We start from the raw sequence: 19,823 nt of genomic DNA, 5'->3' as shown, positions 1-19,823 counted from the left end.
ACAGTCATCCACAGCACTGGGCTAGCCTGGTGGGACATGCAGGTGGGCAAGGAGTGGTGTGAACCCGGCAGCAGAGAATGGCTGCTTGCCATGGCATAAGACATGATGACCACGTTACCTGGGGTTGGGAGCAGGGGTTGCCAGTCATGTGCTTGTAAGTTTCAGATAAGCTGCACCCATTGAAAACGTAGATGCTTAAGTTTTTCCATAATTTGTCCTCCCATATATTCTCTACCTCCAGTTTAGTTACTAACTAACTAGTTAACTAGTTAACTTACTAGTTAACTTTCTTCTCTACTGGTCACCTGTAAATAAAGTGTACACAGGTAATGATTTGGACTTGGAGGACTTCTTTTAATGCAAATTAAATGTTTAAAAAGTGGTGCTAGGTTTTCTAAACCAAATGGTGTGGTTTAGGTCTGCATTACTATTCAGCTTGATAATTTTGGAAATAAGTAGCAGGAGCACTGCAGGATTTTAGTAATGTTCAAGATGTTTTTTTGATTTCACTTGGCTCTGGACGATGGAATTGGAACCACATCTGCAATTGTATATCCACCTGGGAATAATAGAAAGGAAGTAGTCATACAAATGGTTGAATGATGCACAAACTGGAATGTTTATACTATCTGTGTTCAAAATTTCTAACAATCATCAAGGGGATAATCAAGCATACACTACTACAGAAAAGAGTTAATAAAATAGAAAGCAACAAACTGGCATAGTCTTTACAAAATCAATGTTACCAATACGTAGTCACATGCTTCTTCACATTTACCTGATTCCTTTGCTCCTCTGAAACACAAACAAGTGCTCAGAATGTGAAACTGTAGTAGTAACCTTTGTAGAGTCAAAGGGCTGCTGATACTACTTGTTCTACTGTGACTGCAGTTGCAAATGAGAACTTCATCAGGCTAATCATTCTAGAACTAGATATTCCAGAGCCCTAATTTTATTCAGAGAATATTGAAAAAAGTTCCATGGAAGAGAGCCTCTGGCCTTCAGTCTGATATAAAACAAAAATAATGATAAAATCTTGATGGTTTTGCTACAACAACAAGCCATTAAACCATTTGCTTTTCTGGATGTTATGTCCAATCTACTAGCCAATTCCTTCAATCTCAACCAAGCTCAAATCATATCAAAAACAAAGCAGTTACCTCTCTCCAGTCTTTAAAAAAAACAATGCAATTGCTTTCTCTAAATAAAAATAGAAAGAAATAAAATTGCTTATGAATGCTGAAGCCACTGAAGAAGGATATCAGTCTATATGGATGTTTTAATTGTTTGTGTTTCTGTCTAACTTAAAGGTAGTATGAATATGTCTACCAACTTTAACCAAGGTGAAGTCTCTTCTTCACCAGTACTGTTTGAAGACAACACATCTCCGATGGATGACAACCTTCAACATAGAGATCTATCAGTGGAAAACTCAGTTGTCTTTGGAACTTCTGCAGAGGAAGTTGTGAAGGAAATTCGCTTTAGGATTGAGCAGAAGACTCAACTGACTGCTAGTGCAGGTATTCAGACACATATGAATAATAATTAATCTTAGTTTTTCCATGTTGTCATGTACTTTCATCTCAGAGGGCATTAAGAATTTAGCCTTGCCACAGCATTCTTCTGCTACAAAAAAATATGCTGTCTTTGAAGATCTCCAGAGAATGTGACTTCCAATTATTTCTAGAGATGTCATGACTATCCTAGCCACTACTGTTTGGGGTTTTTTTGGTTTTTTTTATTTACTTTTTTTTTTTAATCATTGAAATAGTTACATCATCTTTTTGCTTCTTTCTGCTTGAAATAAGAATAGGCAGTGAGGAAGAATGACCAATGCACTTGAACCAATCTTAGCATAGGTGGTTATTCTAGTGCATCATGTAAATTGTTTTTGTCAAACGGTGGGTCATAGTGAAGTCTGTGACTGATTTCTAAACTGCTTTTAGTTTGAATAGCAGATCTGTGCTGTTACATATTTCTAACATGTTCCTTGCTTAAAACAATATCAAAAATCATTAAAATACTTGTCCTAGGGAAGTAAATATATGCTGAAGTTAATGAACTCTTTTAATAGCTTTTTAATATTTACCAGTCAAGTTCTATGTCTTGACTTCAGATAACTCACCTTTAACCCACCCAGCTATTTTGATTGACTAAAGCCAGTGTAAATCTCTAACCACTTAGTTTGGATGACACCCAAACTGCTTTTGAACCAGGTCAGTGAGGCATCAGGCAATTGTGAGCTTTATGAAGCAGCTGCAGAAGGTCAGGAAAGTGTGGAATGTAAGCAGAGGCGAAGAAACAGCTAGTAAGAAGAAGCAGGATGAAACCCCTACCCATGTATGTTTTCTCTTGAGTAATAACAAAATAATAGTTTTGTTTACTGAAGTTCTGTTTTCTTAAGGATAAGTTAGTCTGCAGAAAACAGGCACAGTTTTTATAACGGGGATCTTAAGACCGAAAATGAAAAATAATTAGAAGGGTAACTGTAAAAATACAGATAATCAATAATAAATAGAGTTATTTCTACCTTCTTGAGTAATATATTTTATCAGCGAGTAAATGAAAATTTAGATCTCTAGGGCTGTATGATAAACTTATTCTTTCTTTTGCTAAACGAATTCCAGAGTTGCTTGGTAATAACAGTTACTTTGATAGAAAAGAGTCATCCCCCCCTAGTTCTGATGTCTGTGAAATATATATAAATTACTACATTCCAATGGTAACACACAAAATAATAAAATTTGTTTAATTTTTAATTTTTGACATTTTAATTAATGTCAAAAAATGTCTTTTTGCTGAAATACAAGGAAGAAAGGTCTCCTTCTCTCTAGTTCATTGAAACTACCAACATACGCATTTTCTTACCATAATCACCATAATAAAAAATAAAAATGTTGACTCATGTAACTGATGTTATTTTTTAGAATGTAGTGTTTAACCCCTCTTGACTTACTAGTGCTTGTTGTGTTACCCTGACCATCTTAAAATAGGAAATACACTTCATTTAAGTTATAATTTATCTATTACATGTATTTATTGTTATTTCATGATGGTCACTCTTTGCAGAATTGTATCAAGTCTGGTTATCAGTAATAATAATTATTTTTCTTATTTTAGTCTTTGACAAGTGTATAGGCTACTCTTTGGCCTTTAAATATTGGATAGTTGAAATTAAACTTTGTCTTACGTTTTTTAAAATTACTATGTTTTTTGTTTGTTTTTAAGGAATAGCACCAAATACAATGTTAGCAAAAATGTGCAGTGATCGTAATAAACCTAATGGCCAATACAGGATTTCTCCTGAGAGACTAGCAGTGCTAGACTTCCTGAAAGATTTGCCCATTAGAAAGGTAAGAGGCACAATGACATTTACTGTTTTGTCATGTAATGTTGCTGTATTCTAGAAGCAAGATTTCTACTGAAAAAACAGAATTTTCTAGGTAACCTTCCATGTTGTGTTTGATTTAAATTGTTCCTGGTAATATATCTACAAATGGAAATTTTCCAGTATAATATTACATGATCTTTTTTAGGTGCCAGGTATTGGAAAAGTAACAGAGAAAATGTTGAAGGCCCTTGGAATTGTGACTTGCTCAGAACTTTACCAGCAGAGGGCGCTGCTTTCCCTTCTTTTTTCAGAAGTATCTTGGCGTAATTTCTTGGATATTTCCCTTGGTTTGGGCTCAACACATTTGGAAAAGTAAGCCATGGGGGTTTTTTCCTTCTGTGTTAACATTTTCTGAATGTTTCCTTGTGTATATTACATACTGAACATATTATTTAATTGTCAAATATTATGGAAATATTCTTGTTTAATATATTTTAAAAATTGTGTGATGCCTGTTAATTTTATACTTATGTCTAAGATGTAGCAGCCAAACATGAAAAAACAAAGATTTGTACAGCCATGTCTAAATATGAAATCCAAAAGGTCTTGTCAGGGAAGTTGTACATAAGTGTATGTCAAGAAATCAAGGCAGGATAACATTATAATTGTCAAAACAGCTGAACATAACTGAACTCCTAAGGAGATTTGTAGACTCCCTTTCCTTCAAAAACAATACACATTCATTGGTGTTTATGATTATTGGACTATAATGAAAATCACAAAGGTATTTGATCTTCTCTGTTGGTAAATTGTCAGTTTCTGTGTCTTTTATGAGGATTATGTACTTGTACTATCAACATGTGACTTTGGAGTAGAACTGAAGATTATTATATCCTTCTTAGTACATGTTCTTTTAAGATTCACTGTACTTTAATGGCTTTTAGCCTCCTTTTTAGGATGGGAGAAATCAGTCTTAGTAGTGCACTTATCTTTTCAACAATATTTGTTATTTCTAAGCCTGTCCTGGAAACAAACATGTTCTTTAAAACAAACTGAAACACAGCGCTTTACTGTTTATGTAACTAAGAGCCTTAATAGTATTGATTCCTTTTTAAAAAATAATCCTTTCCAAATTACTGAAATTCTATTTTAAAATAGCTTGACAATGATTTGATTTTATTATAAGTTCCAGAATGTCTTATGCACTCTGAAAGACCTATTATATATTATGTATGTCTGCAACTTCTCTGACAGTAATCTTCCCTTTTTTTCCATTTGACTACTAAATAATATATGTAGTTAGCAGTTTGAAGCCCAGTAATGTGCTAGCACAAATTTTTGTGTTGTGTTTTTTTCCATTCAGAGTACAAAAAATATTTTAAAAAATATGTGATAGGACTGACTTGGTGAAGGTGACATGACAAAAGATAAAACACAGTTTTCAAATTTTTTTTTCTGTTAATATATGAACAGACCTTGGATAGTCTTTTTCTAAGTGATATGCTCTTTCTTCTTATTCACCCTAGTTAGGTGTTTCAATGGTTGTAATATCTAAGAATTTTACCTTTTTTTTTCACCACTAATTTGATTTCAGTGATTTTAGTGTTGAGAAAGTGTCTTGGTTTGAAAAGGCAGGTGTCTGTTAAGGAAGGCAGAAACCTCCTTTGAAATGGAAAAATGTAAACCACGGCCCCCCTTCCCTCTGAATTATTATAATCTTGAAATCAGGGGGTTCTCAGGAAAAGATAGCGGAATACAAGTAACAGTTATTTACTAGGAAAATTAAAATAAAAATGCAGTAGTACAAAAAAAATAAAAACAACAATTAAGAAAACAAAACAAAAACCAAAAAACAGCAACCCACTGTCAGAATATAACCTGACACCCTGTTGGCCAGGGTGTTGGTAGCAGTCCAATTAAATGCTGGCTGCAGTCCTGGAGTGACAGATGTGGTTCTGTTGAAGTAATGACTGCGTAGAAGGACATAATTTTCCTCTGAAGGTCCAGTGGTGTAGTTGTAGATGCTGGTATCTCACCCTGGGAATTCAGTGGAGAAAGGCTGCTGTGGTGTTCCCAGTCTCCAAAGATAACCAGGTTTAGATGCTTGGCTCCTCCATCAGGGTGGAGGATCTTCCAGTGGGAAGATGTAATTTTATCAGTCATGTAATGAGACTCAATGGCCCATTAACAGAAGATATCTCCCTGGAGGGAGGATGGGTGGTGGAAGAGATAAAGAACACTGCCCTACCTGGTTTCAACAGATAGTAATAAAATATGTACTTTCTTGGTTACATCTTGCATTGCAACCCAAGACAGAAGGCAAGCATTTAATACATTAACACCTGGGTCTTCAGTAGATAGTTCATCTTATTGTGTCTGACTATCTTCTTTTAAGAAAATTTGACAATACCAAGTCTGTTATTTCCAATACTTAAAAACAGAAGAATGACCTGAAATTAAATTGCTCTGAGGGATCTCTTTATGCAAAAAAGTTGTTAAAGGATACTCAAATAAAACTGGAAAAAAAAGAAAGCAACAAACAAAAAAAGCACATTACCTTTAAGCTGAACAGTCATTTAGACTGAAAGCAACTATTTCTTTAGATCCTCAGATAAAGAAAATATTCAAATATATATGTATGTACAGGATTCTAATAGCCATGCTTCACAGTTATCACTGAGACAGCATAGGATTTGTAGTTTGTTTTCTTATTAAATCAGGCTGCCTCTGATACAAGAGGTGTGTGTGTGAGGGAATATTTTATTTGGTTGGTTTTTTAAACTGTTGTTTTCCTTTTGTTAAAAAAAAATCTGTGACTGATCCATGTCTTCACTTAATCTACAGTTTTGTTTTTTTTTTTTTTAATTCTTCTTGCACTTGGTTAAACTTGATGTAAAATATTTGTAGAAGTTAACATCCAGATTTTACATAAAAGACTGCTGTTAGTTATTTGAGCATGATCGGTTGACTCTGAGTTTATTTGAAAAACATTTCTGCATCAAGAAGGTATAATTTTTTTTTTCTCTTTAAAGGGATGGAGAAAGAAAAAGTATGAGCACTGAGAGGTATGCTTCTTTATTATTGAAAAAAATATGGTAATAATTGGAAGCATTAAATACCAAGTGATGTGTACTGATTATATTAGTCATATAATTTCATTGTGTATTTATTTAAAAACCCACATGTACAACAAGCTCACTAAATCAGATTTAACCTTGCACTACTTTTTGTCCTTGGCTCCAGAACTCCATGGAGGTATTTTTGTCAGTTTGTTTGTTCTCTTATCATCCGATTCTGTTAGGGCCTTTAATGCATCAAAGTGATCTCTAAGCCATAAGATAAGGTGGAAATATATAAGGGCTTGAATTTTTTTCATCTGTTTGAGCTTAATGTCAATATCACTGTAGTAGCCTGCAGTTACATGTATTTCCTAACTAAAATTTTTACCAATGTGATGTTCCTTAACAAGGTATTTAATTTTTTAAGAAATAGTTCTGCCAGGAGAATCTGTCAAGCATTGTAATACTTACCCCTGTCATCATGTGTTTTCTTAGAAAAGTTGTTAAGAAAAGATGCTTACTCCTGTCATTTTGTGACTTAATAGCTGTGGGCAGTTTAAATAAGCCTGATATGATTTTGGTTCTATCACAGCTGAAAAATTTATGGCTTTATTATTGTGCTGCCTTGCAATCAGACAGATATTCTGGACATTTTTATAGTACCTTTCTGTGCTGCTTTTTTTCTGTCTTTTTTTTCCTCAAAGAGAACAGTTTTAGACAAGAAATGTCCACAGGCTTTTGACATCATGAAACTAGTTTATTTGGGGGAAGAGACAACCCTGAAATAGCATTCTCTCTATCCTGCCCCTTCCAAGCCTTGGACTTTTAGAACCTCTCAATCACTATAGTGTTGTCTGAATGGCATGAGTTGCTCCTTGAGTAGTGGTATGGGACCCACAATGACGTACTCATCTGATTAGTTTGGTAGCATGAAAACATTCTTAGGGAAATGTGAATTATAATACTTGTCTTTTCAGTACAATCAGGTAAACCTGACTATAGCTTAGAGGTGCAAAATCCATTGTAATTTTATTGACCTTACATTTATAAATATAAAGGTTGAAACAATCTATCTGTGAAACCTTTTCAAAGCATGTGCTGTAAGTTTTGCTTTCCATTTCTCTTAAAACCTTGACTAACTGAAGGTTGCTTTTCCTCTGATGTTATTACTGAAAAACAAATGTACAACAAAAAGATAACACTGTAATTTCTTTCCTAAGAAGCTCTAGCAAAGGAAGTTGGCAACATTTTTGGCAGTGAGATAGCTTTTCCTCCTCTGAGGCTAGACATAATTATCCTAGTTGGCATCTTTTTCTTAGCATCTGCATTATTTATTTCTCATACTTGGCTCTGATCTTGACTTCCAGCTTCTGGCTTTCTGCTGATATTATACAGTATGTACAAAGGAGATGAAATACAAATAACTTGGCTGGCTTTATGAATTCACTTACTGTTAGTATTCTGTCTTGAAAATACTTAAGTATTAATGACATTAAATCTGAATAATTTTCAAATAGTGCATGAAAAATTGAAAGTCAAATCACTTCATTATTTGAAGTGCCTTTAAAACATTCTGCAAACAAAATATTCCTATTAATAGTCATTGTTTCTTGAAGTAAGATTTTGAATCTTTATAACATTCTTCTGATTATAGTATTGTTTAATTGTGTAAAAACTACTTTTAGATTGCAGCTACTGAATATACTGTAGGATTCATACTGAAAAAGATCATATTTTTGTCTTAGAACATTCAGTGAAATAAACACAGCAGAAGACCAGTACAGTTTGTGTCGAGAGCTCTGCAGAGACCTTGCTCAAGACTTACAGAAAGAGGGACTTAAGGTATTTATATTATTCAGGTTACTTGCAAAAAGATGCTTGGCACTCCAACAAGTCTATGCAGCTTTAGTATAGATGCTTTCAGCACCATCAAACCATGCAATCTATCTTCAGAAGTCTGCATTCTTTAATTTGTAGGTGTTTAGAATGACTAAGGTAGCACTATTGTTGTGTGGGTGGCTTTCTAGCAATACATGTGGGATAAAAATGAAATCAAGTTTTGAAACATGAAAAATTGATTTATTTGGCACGTAAACATTTTATGCTGAAGGCAATGTTTGTAAGGGAATAATAGAGCTGGTAGTCTATAAGCCATGCTTTGGTCAATTGTGTCATACTAATGTATTTAAAGCACTGTTTCTTTCCTGTATACATACAGGATCCAGTCAATAGCCAATTTCGTAGTTTAAGAACTTGACATGTGCTAAACTTGCTGACAACTTATTCACGCCATTCAATGATATCAATAGTAGAAACAAACTAAAGATCCCTTTAGTCCTTCTCCCCAGATGCCTGTGCATTAGTTTCAAAGAACAGTTCATATTTTCTTTGAAGGTCTTATGGTAAAGCAAGGAATAGCATTTAAGATCTAAAATAATTGTTTTTAATCTTCTTCAGCTTAAAAGAGTCTCTCAAGAGATGAAAGGTTGAAAGGGAGATGATCAGTTAAGGAGGACAAACAGATAAATTACAAAAGCACCAGAACAAGGAGAGTGCTAGTTATTTACATTTGTATGGACATGATAAATCACACAAATGGTTTGGGAGATGCTGCCAGGGAAATATCTGTGCCAAACACAAATATTGTATATGGCTATGATAGCACTATGCAGGAGGAAGTAAGCTTTCTATGAATCTATTGGGATATCACTTTTGTGTTCTTAATAGTTAGGATACCTGGCAGTGAAAATTTCCAGATGAGGAAATAATTTTTTTAGGTAGGATAGAAGTTGTGCCCATAGCCAAAACATTAACTCAATTAAACATGCACTGGTGGCAGATGGCTGGCTGAGAACCACAGTCAAATGACCCAATTCAGAAAATTCAACTTTGGCAGAATTTTAGAGGCAAGTACAGAATCTTGCAGACAAACTATTGGGAGTGCCCCTTGCCGTTCACACATAAGCGCAGTCTTGGCTATAGTGTAAGAGCCCTTATGTAGATGCTAGCTAATAATTGTTTCTGTGCCATATATGACATACATTTTTAACTTTCTTTTAATTGTGTTTTTTTTCCTAGGGTAGAACTGTTACATTGAAGCTTAAGAATGTGAACTTCGAAGTTAAAACAAGAGCTTCAACTGTTCTGTCTTCTGTTTCTACAGAGGAGGAAATATTTACTGTTGCTAAAGATTTGTTAGGAACAGAAATTGATAGTGTTGCTCCTCACCCGCTACGGATAAGACTCATGGGTAAGATATTTTAAACTCATTCTTCCTTTTCAGAGTTAGGATATCTTACACTGTTCTGAAATAATACACCCTACTTTAAAGTAAAAGTGGTATAAATGCATTTATCCTTTTTCTACGACCCTGGTAGTTTTTGCAAAGTGGAACAGATCTGTGCTGAATGAGTAACTTAGGAAGTTTCACTAATGAGTGCTGAATGGTGACTTAGGAAGTTCTACTAACCGAGGTTGTACTTTTTTTATGCAACAACAATCACATCATCATGACAGTAGAATCTTGACTCACAGCAGCGCTTAATTCTGCTGCTTTAAAAGAACTTTTAAATCTGCTTTGCATCACAACAACAGAAGTGCTTACAGATCTGAAACCACAGTGTTCTACAGGAGATGCAAACATTTCTAACACAGTAAACTCTGTGTTTTGACCCCAAGATGTGTGTTTCAGGTGCTTATGCATTCTTCTTGAAACATTTTAGTGATATATAAAATTTACTTATCTAAGATACTAGAAAGTGCTGAAGAAAAACATATTTTGATGGGTAAAGTTAATGCAAAACGTTCAGACTGGATTCTGTGTAACTATATTTATAGCTTTATGTTATAATGCAATCAGTTAAACCTTCAACATATTAAAATTGACGTGGTTGGACTAGTGCTTGGGTCTGATAAAATTGTATTGACATTTTGATGTATTTGGAGGTAGTCCAGCATCTTTTTAGAAATAAATTGTGCCTCTATTGAGTGAATATGTACCTCAAAAGGTGTTAATTAGGAGTTAGTATCAAGCTTTCATAAAATCATTATTGTAAGTTTGTTTTTCATCATTAGGTGTACGAGTATCAGGATTTCTAACTGAAGAAGAAAAGAAATACCAACAAAAAAGCATTACAAGTTTCTTAAAATCGGGAAAAGAAATTGGTTTCCTTAGGCTTCAGCCAGAGAAGTCCAACCAAGACTATTTCACAAAAAATTCAGAAGCACCATTTAGAGGGAGTTTTTTTGATCAAAAGCGAGCAGCAAGAAAACTAAACAGTGAGAATATTTCTCCAAATGAAAGCAGAGGTAAGCAGCTCTTTCATGATGATAAATCATCAGCAAATTTAGTGGAAGAAACAAAGGAAGTCACAAATTTACAGAATTCTAATGTTTGTAACATCTTTACCTGTCCTGTTTGCTTTGAGAAGCAAAGCAGCAAAAATTTGGAAGAACTTAATAAACACATTGATGAGTGCCTCAATGATGAGATGTGTGTTGAAGATGCTGTGGAAGTATTCAAGAATGACAGTTCAAGAGAAAATATCCCTAACTTTGTTCCACAATTTAAAAATGAGTTTGTTGATAAATGTCAAAAAAATAAAACTGATCAAATATCAGGAACAGACCAATCTGCAAGTGTATCGGACAGCTCTACTAATGGTGGCACAGAAAAATTTGGTCAGATAATACCTGATAAATCTCCTGGAAAACAAGAGCCTAGCAGTCTCAGTGACATTGCTAGAAATATGTGTATGAAACAATGTCTCTTCCCCAAAAGAGTATCACAAGACCGATTTGACAAGACTGAACATACAGAAGGAACTAGTTCATCCTGTTTCTTTGAAGCCAAAGAAGACAGTGTTCTTGTTTGCCCAGTTTGTAATTCAGAGCAGAAAACCACCGATCTTGTGTCATTTAACAGACATGTGGATGTCTGCTTAAATAAAGGCCTTATCCAGGAGCTGACAGAAAAAGATGATTTTCCTACTAAGACTTATAATATGGAAAACTCAAACAGAGTTTTCTCTGGTAAGTACATAGTTGGTTATTCAAATTGTCTGCTTTTGCAAATAGGATACTTTGGCAATGGTATACTTTAAACTTTTTGGGACTTTGAAGTTTTTTTCTCAACAGGCTAATTTAAGTAAGGCCTATACAGGAATTAACATCTTTATTTAAAAAATATCAAATTGATTTTCATGACAAACTAGATTTATGAATGTGATGTTAGTTTGTCAGTGTCCTCTCATTTCCCACAATGGTGACATAGGATATACTGTTCATTTCTGGAAACTGTATGTTAGTTACACCCAACTATATTCAGAAGGGTGTTTGTAAAACCAGTGAGATTGAAGTGAGGATCAATGAAAGCATCTTCAACCTGGATTGTTTTAGATTAAGTTAACAGAAAGGCTCCATTGTGTCATGTGCTGGCAAAAATAGGGAGATGAGAACTAAAGGTTAAAGGAAGAAACTTCCAAGCCTGTTTTTTATAGCTAATAAAGTGCATAACTGCACCTGTAACATGCCACAGCAGTATCATTCATGTTTTCTGAAGTAGTTACTCTTTTTGACAAAGACTTCATATTCAGCCACATTAGAGTGCATGTGCAGGTAGTTAAGTATCTGCTTAAAGTCGTCCCTAATCTATTTTGGGAAACTTATAAAAGGAAATTAAAATGCTAGTGTGTTAGATGTTTCAGAATACAATTAAGACTTACAATAAGAATATTTTACAAGAAAATTTTCAAAGTGATATTGCTATTATGTGTGCAAGCAGGCTTTAATTTAAATTGAAGACTTACTTTAGGTGAAGTTTCCTTTTTGCCCCCTGCAGGATAAAAAAATTAAAAACATAATTTTCAACTACCACATTGACAATCAACAACATTATGCTGAAATATTTCTGAAAACTGTTACAAGGTTCAAAGTAATCCCTTATAATTCAATAACCTAACAACTTTTTGGTTTTCTCTTTTAAAAGCAGTAATATAAACTACAGTATTCAAGCTGCAGGTAATAAAATATTATCTGCTTCTTGAGACAGATAAAATTTTAAAAAAGTTCTTCCGTGTATATAATTTCTGAAGCATTCTTTCTTTATTGAAGTAATTATTTTTTGTTGCTTTCAATTACTTTTAAGGAGGTTTAAGTAAAGGACAGCAATGCACAAATCCATCACAAGGAACAAAAAGGTAAGTGTTTTCTGGAAGTTTGAATACACAACTTGTTTTAAAATAATGAAGTCTAGAAAAATTTCAGTGTTGTAAAACTGGTGTTGGTATGCATTGTATATTTTAACCTCTTACTGTTTTGGTTTTTTTCCCCTTTGTTTAACCTTAGGTCTGGACTAACAGCTTCAGAGTCGGTATCAAAAAAGGCCAAGTCAAGCAATTCCAAACATACTATCAAAATGTTTTTTAAATAACTGTCTAGCAACATGTTCTATATGAAGCATTTCATAGAGTTTTATGACTGCAAGTTAATTTAGCATTGGCAGTAGGCTAAATTCAGGTGCCTGTAATTTTGGAACCATTACATATCTGTATAACAAGAACATGATGTCTGGGATAGAAGAAGAGGTAAAATTAAGGGGATTTTTCTTTTCTCTTCTTTGGTGAATAATGCTTATTTTTTCACTTGTTTCCAAGAATCAGAATTTGCTAGCACCTTGATTTAGCTCCCTAGAACACAGGAATTATTAGCTAGGGTGCCCCATTGTACTTGCTGAAGGCCTTATTCCCACACCTGAACTTCTATCTTCTCTGTTGATTTTATTGTAAAAATAAAATTGTGAGATTAGTTGTGTGATAACAAAGAAGAGTTGAGTTGCTTGACTTCACAAACAAATGTCTGTCTTTGTAGTGAACACAAAAATGTATTAGTCTTGCAGTTACACAGGATAAGAACAAGAACTTAGAGGACTATCAAGCTTTCATTGCTGTTACTGAAAATTACTTCAGTAAGAGTTGATTGACAGATTGGAAGGACTCATTGTGGTGAGATACACAACAGCTCACTTAAAAAATGTTAAAAAAATCTGTTGATTGAGAGGAGAATTCCTCCAGGATATTCAGACAAATGCTGTTGACCTTTGGCCTTTCCAAAGAGATTGAAAACTTGTTTATACTTCGAAATTGTTACCAGTGAGTAGCACTAAATTTATGCTGAATAAAAGGTTCCATGGTGCAATAATAATGAATTATGTGCAAATACAAGATAGTGAACCTTCTTATTGTTTAGCTGTCTTTCTCTTTTAAAATTATTTTGTTTTTCTGAATAAAGTGGATTCTATCAGTACATATGTAGAAAGAGGAAGTTAAGTGCAAATATTTAAAATGCTCTGTTTAGATTATTTCTGTTCACACTAAATTGTTTAAATACATTTTATTATAATTAAATATTTATCAGACAAATAATTTATTATAACAACATATTCCTTAGAAGTTATACAAACAGTGCCAAGCCCTGTATGGAATATAAATTGCTTTTTAACTGAAAAGTCTTTTAAATAAGTGTCTGCTGTAAAAACATCTATTTTGTTGTTCAACTGTATTGGGATTTGCTTGCTTTTTAAACCAACATGATATGTCTTTGATTCTCCAGCTCGGTTCAGAATATGTTTTCCTGTTCCCAGAACTGCTGGAATGATTATACCATCTCTACCTGCTTTTCTGTTTGTTTGTCAGATGGCACCATATCAACAGCTCTGTCATTTGAATTCATGTTAATGCTCCCTTATCTGCTTTGGACCAAATCATCTGGACTAATTCAGATGGTAAATTCATTCAGTCAACTTTTTCTAAACCTGGTCAGTGAGCGCTCAGCATAAGCTGTTCTGTTGACTGACATGGGAACTTTTGGTAGGAAAGACATAAGAGCAACTGAGGGAACATAAGGCTGCCATTGCTGTTTAGAAAGTGAACACCTATCCCTTTTTTTTTCTGTTTGTATTTCTGATTCAATAAAGCACAGAATCTAAGTATTACCTTGTGATTGTGTGTAAATCTTTAAAACACCTATTTTTACATAAGCCTTACACAGCAAAAAGTAGGCTCCTCTTAAGTGCTTGAAAATAGTAAGTTAGTTGGCTTATCATCAAAAGTTTCCTTGCCATCTGTTTAAAAAGGAAGTGTCATAGAGTTATGTCAGCATTAAAGTGAAAATAAACTCATAGTGTGATTGTAAATCATTTATTATGATTCCATAGTGGGTTGGCTGTGGCTGGATGCCAGGCAGCCACCAAAGCTGCTCTCCCACTCACCTCTGCAGCTGGACAGGGGAGAGAAAATATAATGAAGGGTTCATGGGTTGAGATAACGGCTGGGAGAGATCACTCATGAAATACCATCATGGGCTAAGCAGGCTCTAATTAGAGATATTAATTGAATTTTTCACTAAAAAAAATGACACCAGGATAAGAAGTAAAATTGCCTGCATCCCTCCCTCCTTCTCACCTCTACCTCCTCCCCCACTGGCACAGAGACAGGGAACGGGGGTTATGATCAGTTCCTCACACATTATTCCTGCTCACGGAGGAGTCTTTCCCCTGCGGCAATGTGCGGGGTCCCTCCCATGGGAGACAGTTCTCCATGAACTTCTCCAACATGAGTCCATCCCATGGGCAACAGCTCTCTGTGAACTGCAGTGTGGCTCACTCTTCCATGGGGTGCAGTCCTCTGAGGACAGGCAGCTCCACTGTGGGTCCCCCACGGTGTCACAAGTCCTACCAGAAAACCTGCTCCAGTGTGGGCTCCACTCTCCATGGGTCTGCGTGTCCCTGCTCCAGTGTGAGCTTCCCAGGAGGTCACAGCCCCTTCTCAGTCATCCACCTGCTCCAGGTGGGTCTCCTCCATGGGCTGCAGGTGGATCCTTGCACTCCCACTGATCTCCAGGGGGTGCAGGGGCACCACTGTCTCACCATGGTCTGTACCATGGGCTGCAGGAGAATCCCAGCTCCAGTGCCTGGAGCACTGCCTGCCCCTGCTTCTCCACTGACTTTGGTGTGCACAGAGCTGTTCCTCTTGCATGTTCTCACTCCGTTTTCCTGTGGTCACAATTACAACTGTGCAATAGCTTTTTTTTTTCTCAAATCTCTTACCACAGAGACCTTACCACCATTTCTGCTTGTCTCAGCCTTGGCCAGCAGCAGGTCCATCTAGAGCTGGCTAAAATTGGCTTTGCTGGACATTGAGGAAGCTTCTGGGAGTATCTCACAGCAGCTTTCCCCTGTAGCCCCCTGCTACCAAAGTTTGGCCATGCAAACCCAATACAAAATTGTGTGTGTTTACTGGCTTACTTTCTTGACTGGCACAGTCATTTTTTCCCTCTTATTCTTACAGCTTTCTATACTATATTTATTAATGTTTTTATCTAAGGAAGGCCTTCGGTTCGTGTTTAAGCATTGCCAGCAACTTCTGTGATGCAATTTTTCTTCTTGTTTCTTGTGAAGAAGACTATATAAGCAATGCTTTTGTTTTGCATTTTTTTCAGTGACTCTGTGTTATTCAACTGATCTTAAATTAAAACCTATTGTTATTAATATCTGACAGTTTCTTTGTGGCTGTTTTTAACTTAATTGTAAATGATTTCCTGTATGTGAGCCATTCCACACTTACTATATCCATAGTTCTGAAGCATGTGAATTATCTAGGTTAGCACCAGATACAACTTCTTGTGTAGTGTATCTCCTTATTTAAGGGATACATATAAGTACTTTATTTTTAATTCCTCTTTTTGTCATGAGTAACAGAGAAAAAGGATAACAATTCTGTGATCTTAATATTATTCCCTCTGCCAGTTTTCAAGAAAGGAGTTTAGACTACACATTCAACATGCTTGAGTCTTACCTTACATTTTATTTTTATATTGGCTCTACTCATTTCTGTATGTATTACTGTTGTATGTAATTCTGGATGTACTACTACTTTTATCTTAAGTATTAAAGAAAATGCTCTTATTTGCTGTCAGAGAGCTCTGTAGAGGCAAGTAAGGATTATGTTACAGTACTTCCTTACTGTGCAGTTTGTCTTGGTTTCTTCACCTCTCTAAGTTTCTGTGTGTGAAAAATGAGGTTCACATAATTTTTATAGAATTTAAAAGTTTAATAAAAAAACAAGTAAGAGAAAAAAAATAAAGTAAAATATACAGATACAGCCGGGTGTCTCTGCATTCAGCCAAGAGAGCACACCTTACTGACAAAGGATTGTCCCTTAAAAACAGAACCTTACTACCTATCCATAAATTCTCTTACGTATTCATACATTCTTTTTAGGATCTTTGGTGTTCTTCTGTTTAGTTTTCTCTTGCCCCTTTCCCAATAGATCAGTTTTCTTGGTGCCATCGAGATTTACATTCCCTGATACCAGAAATGCAATAAATTCCTCCCCCCAGAGTTCTGGTCACTGCTGTCTTCATCTGGATAAGATAGTTTACAAATGCAGGAGTTCTCTAGCTATTTTTTTTCTCAGTCTTTGGGTTATACAAACAAAAGCGGTTTTTATTTTAATACTATGCCATAGCCTAACATATATGTATTATACCACTATTTCTAAGTTTCATTAATAACAGAAATAAAGAAAACTATATTAATACAACAAAATTTTCCATTCTTATACACATAACATTCATTTTAATATTTGTGAAAAGTCAACAATATAATTTGTATCTATAACATATGTCAGTCTGTCTGCAGTCTCTGGAAGCCATTTGAAAGGGTCAAGATGGTAGGAAGTGGTTAGAGAACGTGCTAAACTTGCTACGTATAATGTTTAAGCACAGGATATGCTGTGAACTAGTATTGTGTATTAGTAGTTAGACCTAAACTAGGAAATTAGCATCTGGTGTTTCTTGATTGAAAATTATGATTGTACCGTAACCGATGCTCTATATGAGACTGTGAATCTATCCCTCCTTTGGTCCCAGCTTTGTTGGGAAACCCGATCACTCCATAGTTGTCTGTTGTTACTCATTTTGAAAAGGACCATTAACATTCAAAACAGTAATACAGACCTTCCTTTCTTCCTTTTAAGAAATTGCTGGAACGTTTGACTCATGGGAAGCAAGTAAAAGTGAAACTTCCATGATTCCATTATGGCTAATCAGTTGCTTGTTCTTCTCACTGAGCTTAATTTTATGGGGTTGTTTGTTCTTTTCAGGTGAGTTACATTCACCTACTGGAAGTACACTTGTTGAAATTGTCTTGTCAGATTGAAGTGTTATCAATTGTAAAGATGTTTATACATCACAGCCTCTTTATACCAAAAATGTTTAAAGGAGATAAGAACTGTGAAATCTCTTTATCTATGGTAAGCAGAATCTGAGCCAATAGTTTTTGAATCCAAATTTGTTACATTTACATACTCTTGAGTCTTTTAGATTAGTTTTATTATGCACAGGTATGGTGTTAGTAATCTTGGAAATTAATATGATTGTGTATTTTAAGAAAAAATTACAGTGAAGGAACTCAAATGTGTCTACAATTGAGGGAGGCTTAATACTGGTGGTTCTGCCCTCTTGGAACTACTTTTCCAAGAAAAGTATTTATTTTGGAATAGCAATATCAAAGTATGTTTTTAAAGTAAAATTCAAGATAGTCACTTTAAAAAAAAAATGAAAAAAATCATTCCCTGTTGTGGAAAAGGTTGCTTATGTGAAATGACACAGCCAATTCTGGCTTAAGTAGACCAAAGTCATAGTGGACTTCAAGATGAGTTGAGAAATAGGTAGGTTAGATGGATCTCAGGATGTCAGTTCACAAAACCTGAATCTTTTGGGATAAGTTTTGATTTTCATGGGACTTGGACAAAAGCAAGTGCAAACATTTTCTACCTGAAATTGTGATTGGATCAATACTGCTACCACATGTGCATATTTATGCACAAATTTATGTCAGAAGCACCTGTCTCTCACATCCTAAGGCTGTGTGAAGCATGCAGGAGTGCAGGGATGGTGACCCTTTCCTGTCCAGTGAACACTGGTTGACAATAACTCCCCCAGATGGTCTTCAACCTGTACAGAGAGCTCCATGACAACCGAGTAGTTAATAATACATGCACTTGGCTCCAGGCATCCCATGCAAGCTGTGATACCTCTGTGTGTCTGTAGATATGTGCTTATGGCATGGCTTTTCAAAAGTTGTCTGGGGCAACGGGGCTGCCTTTTGTCTCATGCGCTTGAGGGTGCTGATTGCTCCTAGCACATAAGGCTAGCCACTAGGAAGACCTGTGGGGGATTGGATGGGGCAAGGATCCCGTTCAGTGCCTAGCCACTGTCGAGAAATACAGTCTATTTAGTGCTTGGTTTCCCTTAGAACAAGCTTCTAAAGGTGCTCCACAATTCTGCCCATTCCCGCGGTGGTGTCCGGGCACCAGTGGGGTGCTGTGCAGGTGTGCCCGCAGGTGTGCAGGTTTGGCCCGGCTGCGTGTGCTGGCGTCCTGGGAACCGGTTTGTCGGGGCCAACGCAGGACACCTCCCTCGACACACCTGGAGCCTGGGGCCTTTTCCCTTGGCTGAGGAGGAAGAGGAGCCCGGGGCAGCGATGAAGGGCCTGAGCCGCCTGCTCCGCGCCGGGGAGGATGCCGCGCAGGCAGCCGTGGCAGTGAGCCACGAGGGCCGTGAGTCCGCGCGGTCGGAGGCGAGGCCGCCCGGGGGCAGCGCGGTCCGGGCGGGCAGCGCGGTCCCGGGCTCCCGGCGCTGCGGCCAGCACAGACACGGGTGCCTTCCCCGGAGGCTGCGTGCCGGGCCCCGGCAGGGCTGCTGGGACCCGCCCAAACCTGCCTTCTGCCTTGAGCGGAGAGCAAAATGAGCGGTGGGGGTTAGAAAAGACAACATTAAATATGAGCTATTGTTTATCTGCTAGAAGACATCAGCAAATGTGTGGATGTGGGACTGGGAGCTGGGCTTTGACATGTGATGTTCCCAGGGCCAAATCCTGCAAAGTGCCCATTGCTCTGCTTTAACTTCCCCTTCGAACCGCTCTGAGAGGGCTCGCTGGTATTAGTCACGTCCCTAGAGCTGAGATCTGCAACCAGTTGTACAGCCAATCTGCCCCCATTTTGGGAGGCACACAGAAATCAGAGGATCTTGCACCCAGAAACACAGCCCAGCGATGGGGTCTGCAGCCTTCAACCTGCAAACCAGCCTGTGAAAAAACGGACTACTCTGGCGTGAACTGCAGTTAGTGAAAACTGGTGATTTGTGGAAATTAAGTGGTAGTTGCCAAGCCCTGCTTCACCCTAGTCCTGTGATAACAGCCTGACAGCCAGGAACCGCTGTTTGTGCTGTGGTTCCTGTTCCCAGGTCGGCAGAGGGCAGAAAAACAACTAATGAGTAATCACCGTTGGACTCAGTAATAGTTTTCCCCATGACTTCTTTGAAAAGGAAAATTTATTTTAGAAAAAAACCTTAACAAAATCCCTAGATTGTTCTAG

At 36.6% G+C, this 19,823-nt stretch overlaps 2 protein-coding genes across 8 annotated transcripts in view; both read left to right on the top strand.

The window, feature by feature from the left end:
* POLK (DNA polymerase kappa) overlaps positions 1 to 14,380 on the top strand; it is a 38,596-nt gene extending 24,216 nt beyond the window's left edge. For 6 of the 7 annotated variants that reach the window (XM_015652255.2, XM_015652253.2, XM_015652256.2 and 3 more), the window contains 9 exons: positions 1,311 to 1,520; positions 3,229 to 3,353; positions 3,537 to 3,703; positions 6,364 to 6,396; positions 8,136 to 8,232; positions 9,469 to 9,640; positions 10,465 to 11,421; positions 12,536 to 12,587; positions 12,736 to 14,380. In XM_015652255.2, coding sequence (XP_015507741.1) covers positions 1,311 to 1,520; positions 3,229 to 3,353; positions 3,537 to 3,703; positions 6,364 to 6,396; positions 8,136 to 8,232; positions 9,469 to 9,640; positions 10,465 to 11,421; positions 12,536 to 12,587; positions 12,736 to 12,820 — 1,898 coding nt within the window. In that variant the 3' untranslated portion in view covers positions 12,821 to 14,380. The remainder of the gene's footprint in view (positions 1 to 1,310; positions 1,521 to 3,228; positions 3,354 to 3,536; positions 3,704 to 6,363; positions 6,397 to 8,135; positions 8,233 to 9,468; positions 9,641 to 10,464; positions 11,422 to 12,535; positions 12,588 to 12,735) is intronic. The other variant, XM_033520310.1, reaches the window with a different exon arrangement.
* Positions 14,381 to 17,001: 2,621 nt separating this feature from the next.
* Positions 17,002 to 19,823, top strand: part of ANKDD1B (ankyrin repeat and death domain containing 1B) — a 28,918-nt gene continuing 26,096 nt past the window's right edge. The window contains 1 exon segment of the mRNA XM_033520316.1: positions 17,002 to 19,007. Coding sequence (XP_033376207.1) covers positions 18,932 to 19,007 — 76 coding nt within the window. The 5' untranslated portion in view covers positions 17,002 to 18,931.

The sequence above is a fragment of the Parus major genome, chromosome Z (assembly GCF_001522545.3).
Source record: "Parus major isolate Abel chromosome Z, Parus_major1.1, whole genome shotgun sequence".
NCBI classification, from domain to species: Eukaryota; Metazoa; Chordata; class Aves; order Passeriformes; family Paridae; genus Parus; species Parus major.
The sequence above is the reverse complement of the archived record's forward strand: the minus strand, read 5'-3'. Positions and strand labels throughout refer to the sequence as shown.